This window comes from Vanessa tameamea, chromosome 11 (genome assembly GCF_037043105.1).
Source record: "Vanessa tameamea isolate UH-Manoa-2023 chromosome 11, ilVanTame1 primary haplotype, whole genome shotgun sequence".
Lineage (NCBI taxonomy): Eukaryota > Metazoa > Arthropoda > Insecta > Lepidoptera > Nymphalidae > Vanessa > Vanessa tameamea.
Genome location: NC_087319.1, coordinates 8,266,784 through 8,281,233, shown reverse-complemented (window position 1 = coordinate 8,281,233; position 14,450 = coordinate 8,266,784). Strand labels below are relative to the sequence as shown.

General features: G+C 30.9%; 1 protein-coding gene across 1 annotated transcript; it reads left to right on the top strand.

The window, feature by feature from the left end:
* The first annotated feature begins 5,564 nt into the window (after window positions 1-5,564).
* Window positions 5,565-14,081, top strand: LOC113402574 (gustatory and odorant receptor 22-like). Its single transcript, XM_026642863.2, has 9 exons — window positions 5,565-5,613; window positions 9,844-9,993; window positions 10,348-10,446; window positions 10,580-10,752; window positions 11,057-11,256; window positions 11,329-11,474; window positions 12,478-12,674; window positions 13,300-13,461; window positions 13,929-14,081. The coding sequence occupies exons 1-9, from the start codon at window positions 5,565-5,567 to the stop codon at window positions 14,079-14,081; spliced, it is 1,329 nt and encodes a 442-aa protein (XP_026498648.1).
* The last annotated feature ends 369 nt before the right edge of the window (window positions 14,082-14,450 follow it).

The following is a 14,450-nucleotide window of genomic DNA, read 5'->3' as shown; positions in this document are numbered from 1 at the left end:
TGATTAAAAAATTTACATGTAATAAATATATACAGTTATATTTATGAGTCTTAACATATGAGACAAATTTGACACGTTTATGTGAAATAGTTTTTGAGTTATGAGGAGGTCAAAAGTGGCTCCAAATGCTTCGTGTAATATTACACACGGTGCTGCTAGCCAGTTCTTTTACTTGAACTTGGCTTGACATGATACCGCGTGTCTAGATGTCACCTGTATAAATGTATAAACATCAACACTAACTCCAAGTATTTACATACATTTATATATCCTGTATAGTAGAATAAAGTACAGTTTTTTTTTTGTAACTTAAAGTGTACATTATGATATTAAAAAGTTTTTATTTTTTTTAAATAGAGATTAAATGTGACCGGTCAAACCGCAATAACATATGACGGTGCGCGTCTTTATAACGAGATACCCTCAGACATTAAAAATATTGACTCATTCGATATATTCAAAAAGCGACTGTCTCATAATATTATTACAAAAATATCTGTCTGAGCATGTAGAATGGAATAATAGTGGTGATCAAATCATGGTGATGTTTTTGTTTTTTTTAATTCATCCGGGTTATCTGGTTGCTTTGTGTTTCATGATTTGTGTTATTTTTTCTCCATTGAAACATGTAAATACGACAACGAATGTCTGTAAATTGTTTGCATTTTTTCAAATGTGTTCTCATGTAAATGATGTAAAAAATGTTCTCTATCTCGAGGTGTATGAGTACTTGACTGCATGGTCTTATTGTATTTGTAATTAACAAATATTAATCTGATAATAAATTCCGTTCTTATGGAAAACTTTATATGGATTATGCTAAGATGGAAAATTAATTTTATTTCAGCTCAGAATAACATAGACATAAATGATATAATCGCGACAGCAACACAGCCCAAACTCTGTTTCTGAGGCATAATTTATAATTACAAGCCAACGTGTAGCTTAAAGCTGTCCATAAACGATTCAAATGAGTTTGTTTATAATAAAACATTTTATATAAGTTATTTACATTTTATCACAATTGTGTTGTATCCTTTGAAATGTTTGTGTTTTACATATATAAAGTATCTATTTTATTTTTCTATGTTTTTTAATTAATTATTTTATGTAAAGAAAATCTGCTACTTTCATGAAACGTTTCTGAACAATTGTGTACTAAGTTGAACTCAAGTTAAGCTCCTCCCCTCCCTAAGCTGTCATGAATTTAAGGAGGTGAATTTGTATAATAGTAAAATATATACTGTTTTATTGATTTGTCGAAAAATTAACAGTAGTTTTTCCATATATAATTAAATTAACAAAATAGAAAAACCTTTCATAGGAAGCCTTATTGCCATCAGCTTCACGATAAGTAACCTAGTTGGGAACGCCTAGCGCCTGTCTTACGGAATCCTCTGCAAAATTGTTCGTGTCGGGGAACGGTAATAACTTTGCGGATGACGTTTGATGCAATTATGTAACTTGGGATTGTTTGAATGAACGGTAGCCACACGCGTTACGAAATACTTGCGCTCGTTAAGATTTGTAAAATCGCCCCCTGTTAATGAGCACAGACAGTTTTAATATGCTATTCTATAATAGTTTTAACATAATTTCTCTGAAAGTGAAAAGTCTAAATAAATCGGGTTTGCAATTAATGAAACAAATAATACAACTAATGATAAAAAATCATCAATGAATTATAAGAAAAAGTTTAATAATCCTAAATTCTCTCCTACTTCGTAGTCTTTTGTGTCATTTTCCTGCAAATATAGTACCTCATAGAATGGAACAAGGGACTATGTTATACGCAAACCATCGAATGCGACATCCCTCTAGTGAACTGAACTTATGGAAAAGCATATTTTTATAAGTAACATAATCGAAAATTGAATATGTCGTACTAGGATGTCGATGAAAATGTTTGCTAGAACGCGGAGCTGTGTACCGAAAATACTCGTATATAGTAGTGGCTACAACAAACGAAGAAAAAATGTGCTTTTTAAATGAATATCCAATGCAATAAGTATAAAAAAATAACTTATAATAAATATTATTAATAAAATTAGCTTAATTCGATAAATAAGAAAACATTTATAACAATGTCATATTTACTCACATTATACAGAGTGATTTTGTAATACTATTTATTTTATCAATTAAATTGGTATACAGTTCCTAAAAAATTAAATTATAAAAAAATACTTATAAATGGAAGCAAACAAATGAAAGCGAATCTCAAACGTGTGACTATTTGGTTGAGCTTTAAAATAATTCCTTCTCATGTTAAAAGAGAATCCTGGAACATGGTTCTGTAAGCGGATCAAGTGTTGCGATATATGGCTGGCAACACCTGTGGAAAATATATTATAACAATTCCAGAATGGTATGGTATGGTTAAAAATAAATATAATACTAATACGTATGTGATTAATAACGCATTCGCTTACCTGGCGTACTTTGATTTGAATTTATTATGTAGATAACTAAAATTGTATTTGTAAGCCGAGTTTGCAATCCTCAGATAAACATTCAGATTATACTTATTTGATAGATAGCAAAAATTTGCATTTATCAACGGTCAGATGGGCTCTATTTGGTGAATAACGCCCCTAACTGAGGAATAAATCTATCTGCCTCTTTGACGGCAAGATAAACGGCTATTCAATAGATCCATAGCCTTTTGGTTCAGGTTATTTCTTTTTTCCGAAGTAATTTTAGAAAGTGTGGTTAGGTTTGATGACTTTAACTTTAATGACTTCCATTTGCGTATACTTTCTATAATGCACAGGAGTTAAATAACTATAATGTTTTTTCCAAATCATATCTTTATCTTTATTAACGACCGCATCAGTTTTCTTATTTTCCACAGTATATGCTTGTCGACAATACTAACGAAGAATTCTACTTCAGCAGTATTCTGATTAATACGGCGCTCTTTTATTGGATTCTATTTTAATTTTTTTTTTTAACAATACCGAATCACTGCCACAAGGTTAATATCCAAACAACAAAATCACTTCAAACAAGAATTGACGAGAAAAAATTTTCATGCGTTGATGCACCGCGGAAAATATAATATAGATCTTTTAAACCTCATAGAAACGAATATACTGTCCTATTCTACCAAACATTACAACAGAGTGTTTCTCGCTTATACAAGAAAACAGTGAAGTTGAAAAATGCGAAAATTTTATATCTCCTTTTAAGAGTCAGATATGTTAATTTGTTAGTTAGCTATAAGTTCGGTTATACAATAATTGAACAATCAGCCGTAACAATCATTATTTTTATTAAGGTTTAATATTAAGCTAATAACTAGTAAGGTGCTTGCGAAACTTCACGTTTATTCTGCAGATTTTTACGAATTTCGAAAGCTATGACTGACGTTTTGTTGTGATTTAATGTCCTTGTAAACTGAAGACGTCTGTTCGCACGTTTTACATTTGTTTTTTTTTTTATACAGCGCTGCTCTCTACGTGGCCAGTAACTTTATTCCGCTTTCTAAAATTAATTATTTGTTAAATCGTAATATTTTATGAAATTGCAATCAAATATCATCTTTAATTTTCTGTATATCTACGGCTGGAGCTTTTCAAAATGAGACCATAACCGGTCTTCTACGTGCAACTATCTTTTTATAATCACTGGGACAAAAATCGGCTTACGCTATAAATATATAAGATTACGATGATCAAAATTATATTTTCATTTAGAATAAAAATATGTACATACATCATAAAAAAAAATTTCGAGAATCGTTTGTTTTTTTAAGAACTCAGATTTTATAAAAAATGGAAAAAACATATATTGTGTCTCGCATTTAAAAATTAAGGTTAAAGAAATGCACAAAACATAACATGGATAAGACTCAAGTAGGTAAAGAGAAAAATATCTGGACTACTAGAACTAGCTCAGAAAAGAACATTTATTATTGTCGTAACCATTCCAGATCTTAAGCCAGGATAAACTATATGTAAGATGACATACAATACGTTTGAAGATAAAGCCAAGTGTTGAAATCTTAGAAAAATACTATTTTTATACATTTCGACAAAAACAACTTCTACGTTACACTTCATCACGTCTGACCGTACCTATACGAATTTAACAGTATCTAGTATACATTATTTTTGGCAATTTTTCCAAGTAAGTTTAAATAAAATCGAATAAGCGGGTTTCGTAATAAAAGCTGCTACTCCAATAAATAAAAACTTCACCCAACCGTAAAACGTATTTGTGACCGGAAAATATAATATTTCTGTCAGACAAATCAATATCGACAACAAAATACACTGAGCTATTTTTCTTTCATAATAATTCTGACAGTGAGACTATTATCCATCTCAAATTTATTGAATAAATGAGTTTCTTCTAGTTATTATAATAACACTCTTAATACGTACTGCAGTAGGCGTAAAATAGATCATCTAAGGCACTAATTTGGAATAAAAATACATGATGACTATGTAACAAACAAAAATTAATTTACAAAGACACAAATTAATCAAATCATCTAGATTTATATTTTAATACAAATATCGTGTTTAATTGAAACCAGAATGTATGCATATATTTACTTTAAACAAAAAAAATGATTGTATCATTCTGTTATATTTATACTTTGTATTATACAAAGTATAAATATAACAGATTAATATGAATAATAATAATAAGGTTCGCCGATCTTCTTTGAAGTTTTTAATTATCACAAAAATAAATCTACAATATAATAAATAAATGTACAATCTTTATCTTATTTTCACAAGCAAAGCTGGCATATGCTTAAAAAGGGTGAGCTTTATGATTACCAGCAATAATGTAATTAATTTTAACACGAATTAAGGTAAGTTTTAATAGTCGATTGTCATTGAGAATATTTCACTCATGTAATTGTAACAATACAACCTTTACAATATTAAAATGCAGCTGGTCAACAAATATCTCACTTAGACGGCTGTTAAGAGTTTTCGAAAGTCGCCATTAGTATGAAAAATGTATTAATGGCTACGAAGCGACGGTAAGGCGTCACTCGAACACGGATAAAGAGATTAGAGACGACTTTAGCACTTAAAACATTTTTCTCTTAACTATGTTTAATGTAGATTTATTAATATCTGTACTGTAATTGTCAAGCAATCTAATAAATTATTCCGCTTAAACTCTCGCTGTATATATGTATATCAACTGTAAAAGGAAAATAATGGAGAAAGAACGCGGTATGAAAGAATATAAAATTTAAGATATTTATCATTGAGGTACTATGAAAAATCATTATTTATGTATCCTTAACACAATATAACAAAACTTAAATTATACAATTTTTTAATAAAGTTTTTGACCACATTGGAGCTAATCGACTCTACGGATTTCCATTGACAAGTACGCATAGCTAAGTAAGCTGAGAAGGGTGGAATATGATTGATTGTATGGTATTTTATTATAGAAGTTATCATATCTGTATCTGCTTTTGAAGCGAGTACTTGAAACATTTTAATTAAAAAAAACATCAGGATAACATTTAAAAAATGGAAACAAATACATTTACCACGAGATCTACTAATTTAAAGAAATACAGCGAAATGAGAAAAAGAAATATGTTTGAAAAAATCGACGGAGGAGATATTAAAGGTACAAGATTTAAAATATTCTTCTTGTCATTTGTAGCATTATGTAATGTCATTGGCAAGGTTTCCTTAATACTCTAATGCATATCTCAAAATGGAGATTCATTTAGGTTAAAACATCAAGCTCAATTCTAAGTAATTACATAAACTATACATTTGTTAATCAATACGCAATAATGATATTTCACATATTTATTTGGTTAAATTATAATTCATTTACTTTATATAAAATAAATAATAATACCCTTTATAATTAAAGAGATTAATAAATATTAAATCTTTTATATGATTATCGGGACAGATTATTACGTGACATTTGACATCAAATGTTATATGAAACGAAAATCGTATTTATATTATAAACGGACACTGAAAAGTCCGCCTGACCATGACGTTATTATTATTACATGATGACCTATGTCCCCATTACCTAATAACATGTTATTAGCTAATGGAACTATGGCTGTACAATTGTAGCTTATGGGTGTAACTATCGCCTAAAACAATATTTCAAACCTTTATTATTTATTTTATTTTGTAAAACTTGGAAATTGAGATATTTTTAACATATCGTTCATATACTTTAATAATACATATGCGAGAGATAATGAATGCGATGTAAGGGAAGTCAACAACGACCTTAGGCTCTCGTCAACTTCACCTGCACGTGGTGCAACCTGCTAATCAACGAACGAGGCTTAGGCGACCGAAATCGTGGCACTATAAAAACACAAACGCTGGAATCATATTATTCCTGACCGCGGTACCAGCCATGGTAAAGATCCCCGGGCTACGGCAGGGTACAAACGGCGACTTTTTCTGACCATGTATAATTAACGCTCCTTGAGGCTGGATTGACATTTGACAGAATTAGAAGTAGAGTGAAGTCACATAAACTGGGATATAGTACGTCTATCGGAAATCACCAATATCACCCTAAGGTGGCGATGGCTTTTCGATCAATAAGTCACTCAGAAGCAATGTTGTAGAGGTCAGCAGGCATCAGAGAGGGTAGAAGTACCTTGACTTAAAGATAACCGAGAGGTATTCCTTGAAGGTTATATAAGTATATACCCCGACGTCTACATTAACTGACGAAGGGACAAAGAGATTGAAGCCATTTACGAAGTCATAATGAAAGCTATGTCTCGTACCAGTACCTTCTACACAATTGTTATGGGTGACTTCAATACCAAAGTGGGAGTAAAAGAAAATGGTAAAACGATAATAGGAAAATACAGCTATGGGCGCTGAATTTATCGGGGATAAATGCTGGCAAACTTCCCGAGACTCAGGGATTGTTTCCGATGAACTTATTTTTATCCCAAAAAAAGCGCCAAAGGAAGTGGACCTGGCGAAGCGTCGATGACGTCACAAAGAATGAAATCAACTTCATTTTTACCAATAGGCGCCAAATATTTAGAAATGTCTCCGTGATGAACATGGTAAATACTAGAAGTGATGACCGACTGGTAAGAGCAATGGACGTAAGTCGAAGCTCTCTGGCAAGACTCTGGACGAGATGACGAGCAGACGAGAACAACAAAATAAGACGCCATCTGAGTGTCAGGCACTTAACAGGAAGGTTGAAAAATTAATAAGGCGTGACATGGGATCAGCAGATATTGTAGCTGTTATAGCACTCAATAGGGGCTCTAAGGTCCTTGCATATACCTCCTTTAGTTACCTGACAAAACTCACCTCACAAGGTACAACCCTCACCTCGAAACCAGAAATTCTAGCTGAAGTCGTAAAGTTCTCCCGATTTATACTCACCACAGGTACATCCACCTGAGTCCCGTAGAGTGGATGACCTACAAGTCAGACTGACACGTCAAGTTTCAGATGACTTTTCCGACATCGACTTGGACGAGATTAGGATTACTCTTGGACAACAAGGCTCCAGGAGATAACGGAATTACCTCAGAACTTCTTAAATGAGAGACACTAGTTCTGACAGAGTTGGCAAACATCCATTATTATTATACAATCATTAATTCACTCCTCCACAATGCTAATACACCGAATTTATGGAGCAGTAGTGTGGTGGTGTTATATTTCAAGGGTGATAAAGTTCTTCTGAAGAACTACCGCCCCATTTCACTTTTAAGCCACATTTATAAGTATCAAGGGTAATCCTAAAGACTTCCAACCTGTTAAAAAGGTTGGGTATCGAAAAAGCTTCAGTATCATAAACCACATACACACACTTAGGCAAATAATACAGAAGATCGATGAATATAATCAGCTTCTATACCTAGCGTTTATGGACTAACCCTTCAATACCGTCGAGACCAAATATCAATATCAATCAACAACTCAACAATCAACAATCAATCGAGAGCAATATCAAATAGTATTAAAAATATTTATGTATCAATATAAAATATCGTTACTTTTTTTTCAAAATGCCGTATTGAAAAACTGAATTCTAATATTTTATGTCTGCAGTAGCCTTGATAGCAAGGTTAATTAATAACTACTACTATACGTGTTCACATTTAGTGTTAAAACATTTAGTGTTTACGTCATTGTTGAAATTTATACTATTTATGATTACCGAATATCGAAAATGTCTTTATATGATTATAATTATAATAACTTAGATAAGTTAATGGTGATTTTATGACATTTAATAGTGATAAAATGCACATCATTTAATAAAATAAAATTGATGGTCACTTGTTTCAATATAGACAAGGCGTCTGGATAATTTTGCTTTTTTTTCTTTTATTCGTTCGTTCGTTCCGTTGTTAAGCCGGGCTGTAAAATTAAAACTTCTAATAGGTATACCACAACATACAACCAGTAATATATGAATACTAATAATATGTAAAATTATTTTGCTGTTATTTTTAATAAACATTAATGGTATAGGCGCTTAAATATTGTCCGGGGAAGTGAAGCTGACGATACATGCTTATTTTATTTAGGTATGGTACTATCTGTAAGTACAAGTTAATAAGAAACGCCCAAAGGATTTATTTATTTTAATCAAATGATTTCAATTTAATCTATGGACTATTAATATCACATAAACCTCATACTTACTTTTTCATCCTAAAAATTAAGTAATTCCTAGTTTCACTCCTTTGAGTATTAACCAAGATATTATTATACAATCACACACAAAAAAATATCGAAGTCTTATATTAAATATCAAGTAACAAATTAAGTATATTCCAATTATCAAACTTAATGGAGCACACCTGTATATCAATTAAGGTACGGAGCATTATTTATTTGACGAGTATTTAATAGAAATTTAGGGAAATGTAGCTAAGTCGCATTTGAAACCAATTCACATAAATACAAGGAATATGTAGAGTTACCTGCGACAAGAACAAAATAGTGCTACGTTTCAATATTTAGAAGTAACCTTAAAAAGCCAAAATAGAAGTTGTTTTTGTTGATGTATATTTTTTAATGTTTCTCTGTTACTACTATTGAACTTTGTAACCATTATGTTTATATGTAATTCCAATCTCATTCCAAGTGAGTTCACTTGTAATGTGTTTGAAATTACACATAATTATGTTCCGTAATGAGTTCATATTTTTTATTCCAAAATAAATAATTTCTTATTGAAACTGATAACATTCAAATTAGGATTCATTTAGAACATATAAACATTTTCCCTATATGTAAAATACACGGTTATCATAAATATTTACTTCTGTTTCCGGCTTGAAGTGTAAGTAAGCCAACGTTAATAAAATCCTAGATCCCATTGTTAACTAAAAGTAAAGTAGTATTTTACATATTTTATACAATATTTATCAATTAAGATAAAATTACATCTAGCTGTACTTTACTTTTATAGTTCTTTACCTTTACCGTATGATTTCTTATAAATTGTCTTTTGCCCAACGCAAAGCATTAATTATTATTTTATGAGGTATTATCGTTTAATTTTTAGGTATGGATAATAATTTAATGATTCCACGTAAATACATCTACTGAATTTACAACACCTGGCATTCGTTGTAAGAGTATCTTTAATTTTTATTTTGGTCAATAATGCGATATTATTTGCGTGTGTATTGTGCAATGATAATACTATGCCAGAAACTTTTTTGTGTCAACAACAACAGTACAGTTTCATTTTATCCGATAAATTAAACGTAAATATTTGGATTACGAAAATAACAAGAATTATTTTTTATATGCGAAGTAAAATCTTGTATTTAATGATAAATACCAAAAATATGTGACTATCAATTTAATATTGTAGCTTATCAAGAAAAGGATATCTATGGTCCACAAATCAAAGACAAAGATGGGGAGCTGCTTGACCAACACGATAGTTTTTACATCACTACAAAGAGCCTGCTGGTTCTCTTTCAGATCATGGGCGTCATGCCGATAATGAGAGTGCATAGACGTTAGTAATATTTATTGAATTAAACTTATTGTAAATGGTTTTTATATATTGGGAATAAATATTACAAAATACATACATATTACAAAAGATATTATTTGATGTTAATTTTTTTTATAATGTTATATCATTACAATACTTCAATTTCCCAATGTATAGAACACGTATTCTTAACCAAAGAACGACGAATTTTCGGATTAAATCCCAGACAAGTATAAGAAAAATCAAAATAACATAAACATGGGCAACATGTTTGTGGATTGTTGTTTAATTTGATGAAAAAAAATGTTGTAATTTAAATGAGAAATTTGAATGTGTCTTTTAAAATAAATCAATAATGATTATGTAATGTTTTAGAGACACAAACAACTAAACGTACAACATACAACTGGATTTCCAAAGCAACGTTGTGGGCTTATCTTGTTTGGAGTCTTGAGAGTATTATCGTGGTAAAAGGTAAACGTTTGAAATCATTTGAAAAGAAAATAAGTTTTTAAATATAATATAAAATAAATTAAAAGCATCGTTCTGATTTATTATTTTGAAATATACAAGTATTTTACTGTAATAATATTCTATATTATCGTAGTCGGCAGCGAGCGTCTAGCGAACTTTCAACAGAACTCCAACAAGCGTTTCGACGAGGTTATCTACAATATAATATTTCTCAGCATTCTCATCCCACACTTCTTGTTACCTATCGCCTCCTGGCGACACGGGTCTGAGGTTGCTATATTTAAAAACATGTGGACGCATTACCAGGTGACATAATATATAATATATAAAATGCATAATGGCTATTCATTTAAAAAATGTGTATTAATAATCGGTGATTGGATCAGACTTGCTATGAACTATATAATAATTATTATGATATAAGATCGACAAATTAATTAGTTTTACAGAACTGAAGTTCCTTTTATATGGTAGGTAAAAAGTGATGCAGAAACCGAGGTCATAGGTGAAAATATTGGTTCGATAACCAAGTTCTGGACCAATAAAAAAAAAAAACTGTCACGTATTCAATTGTTTTTCGACGTATTTTTAATTCTAACCTTATTTTCAGTTGAAATACCTTAAAATTACTGGCACACCAATCGTATTTCCAAATCTATATTCGCTTACATGGGGTCTGTGTATATTTTCGTGGGCTCTCAGTTTCGCTGTTATTCTCTCGCAAAATTATTTGCAAGATGACTTTGAACTTTGGCACTCTTTTGCATATTATCACATCATTGCCATGCTAGACGGCTTCTGTTCATTGTGGTAAGTAATATTTAATTGTGGTTATAAATTCGTCATGTATTGCTAAAGTTAAATTATTATACTGCTATACAGGTATATTAACTGCAATGCATTTGGAACGGCATCTAAAGGATTAGCGAAAAACCTTCATAAAGCTTTGGAAGCTGAACATCCAGCTTTGAAATTAGCACAGTTTCGCCATCTTTGGGTTGACTTGTCGCATATGATGCAACAATTGGGTAAGAATATCATTATCATGTGTTTTAATATCAAACATAAATTTAAATTGCCTAGTAGTTAATTTCGAAAATAATAAAAGTAAAGTAAAATAACTGAACCTATATGTCCCAATGCTTGGAGGCATTACTCCACTCCTTTAGAGGTAAATTTTTGGAGCTATTTCCACTAAGCTGCTTCAGTGCTGGTTGATGAATATAAACATGATAGATTTTCAGCCAATACGTACATCCTCGTGATATTTCCCAACGCACGAAACACATGAAAGTGCTAAGATGCGTGTCCGGTCTAACATTTTCAATTTTCTCCTCTCCAACTAGATCTTGTTGGCCTTTTAACAATAGCAACAATTAAATGAACATTACAATATTAAAAAGGGAAGAATTAAAAATGTTGTATTACCAGATTTTTATTTACGAGCGATATTAGAGTACTACACGGATTCGCGTTCAAAGCTTACAATATAAAAAAATACGGTCGACATAACACTTGTCATCCAATTTTATACAGCTTTAATGAGATATATTCGTATGACGAATACATTAGAACGGGACCAGTAAAAAATATGTAAATCGAAAGAGGCTCCCGTGTAAGGCTACAATAATAGGGCAAGCTTTTGTTAAAAAAATGAATAAACATTTCTTACAGACTTATCTTTCCTGTTATAAAAATGAAATATACCTATATTTTTTACATTACATAGGTATATATCACCAATTAATTTAAATGTGAAATGTCACCTATTTATACATTTAAGTATATTATACAAGGTTACACAATGCTTTGTCTTCTACTTTCGATGTCGAAATTAGTGATGTCGGAAAGAGAAAATTCGGTATATTATAATATTCATTAATAAATCTATCTATATCGATAATACACATTACATTTAATTATACGTTGAAAGTCTTTAGTCTTGAACGTTTTATGTAAAATATATAGCCTGAGTATTCATTTTTCATATCGGTAATTAAAAAAATACCTTTTTAATTAAATCAATTTCAGGTAGAGCATACTCAAATATGTACGGTATATATTGCATGGTAATATTTTTCACTACAACAATTTCCTTGTATGGCTCCCTCTCCGAGATACTGGAGCATGGTTTAAGCTACAAAGAAATGGGATTATTTGTGATAGTGGGCTATTGTATGACCCTACTTTTCATCATTTGTAATGAAGCTTATCACGCTACGAGGAAGGTGAGGTTCATGTAATCATTATCAATTTATTGTTCGTTTACTTTAATTAAGGTAGAATAACTAAACAATGTAAATATCCGTAATCACCAGTGTATAAATGAAATTAATGGACAAAATTTGGTAGAGCGGGCACAGTTGGCCCATTGTCTTGTCAACCTAAATAAACCAAAAAAAAAGATATATTATCACATTTTCAGTTTCAGTTTTGATACTATTTTTTTATTATACTATTTGTCGCCGTATCGTCGCTCGCATTTTAGGGGTTGGTCGGCAGGCGTTAGGCAAAAATAGCCTCTGTCCTTCTTTGGAGTTCAAATTTGCTCAACAACAAATTTCATCAAAATCAGTGGAGTGTTTTGGCTGTGAAAGACTAACAGACAGACAGGCAGATAGAGTTATATTCGCATTTATAATATTAGTATAAATAGCTCAATTTTCTTCGCCAGTTAATTTTAATTCTGAAGTGTTTCTTTTGGAAACAGTCGTAAATTCTTCTCCATCGTTTAGCAAGTGCATGGTACGTTAAATATAATTTTAAAGAAGATAGTCTAAATTAATTATTTGGACGAACTTCTTCAGAATTTAATAACAAATACAATTAAAATACTACTTAAGTGATTTCCAGGTCGGTCTAGAATTTCAAATGCGTCTTTTGAATGTTAATCTGGGCGCTATCGATCGCAGCACGCAGCGTGAGGTTGAGATGTTTCTAGTTGCTATCGCCAAGAATCCGCCCATCATGAACCTTGATGGATTTACTAACATTAACAGAGAATTGTTTACTGCGGTAACTTTTTAATCTACATAATACTATTTCAGTATATAAACAACCTTTCAAGCTATTAGTGTTTTTTAAGTACAATTTTTAAAAGTTTGTTTTATATGTATAAAATAGTAGCTAAAACCTTATATTAGACAGTCCACGCAATCCATCGCTAATCCTCATTGAGATATATATTTAACAATATTATCTAATCTTGCATGACTCCAAATAATTTTGACTAGTTTGCTTGAATTACAATTGAACTGGTATTCAGATTGGACAATCAAATATTTAAATTGATTTATTTATTGACGAATAATCAAAATGATCATAATATCAGATGTTTATTTTAAAATGATGATGATCGGAATTAAAATAGATAATATGATTCAGTATTTAATTACAATAACGCATTAAAAGGCAAAACATTATGTAACAAGCAATTTTGATTTTAATTTATCTAGCATAAACTTGTTTTGTTTTCTTTTCAGAACATATCATTCATGTCTACATACCTCATAGTCCTTATGCAGTTCAAGTTGACACTTCTGAGACATGGTACGAAAGTGGTCAAGAAAATCGTGAGCACAATATTCAATACGTCCACTACTTTGGCTCCGGATGATGAGGAATATGACGAATAATTGATAAAAATCAAATTCTACTTTAGAAAATGCACATTATTATATGAGATATAAATTACCTAAATATTAGACGTTGAACATATAATGTTTAACACACTTTTTGAAATGATAATTATTTTATCAATATATATAAAACTCTTCCGTTACTGAGTGACTGACAGACAACGCACAGCCTAAACCACTGACTAGAGACTGACTGACCTAGAGACTTGAAATTTGGCACACGTATACCTTGAGTATCCTAGAGGTGCACTAAGAAGGGATTTTTTAAAATTCCCACGGGATAGGGAATAAATGGGATTTATATTTTCGAACCAAAGTAACTCTATCTCCGTAACTATAATTATTAGGGATTTCAAATTTAGCATG

Excerpts from the sequence above, each read along its gene's own strand:
- LOC113402574 (XM_026642863.2), top strand. The coding sequence starts at position 5,565 with ATGAGAAAAAGAAATATGTTTGAAAAAATCGACGGAGGAGATATTAAA. Across the intron at positions 5,614-9,843 it reads CGACGGAGGAGATATTAAAG|CTTATCAAGAAAAGGATATC; the intron begins GTACAAGATTTA and ends TTAATATTGTAG. Across the intron at positions 9,994-10,347 it reads GATAATGAGAGTGCATAGAC|AGACACAAACAACTAAACGT; the intron begins GTTAGTAATATT and ends GTAATGTTTTAG.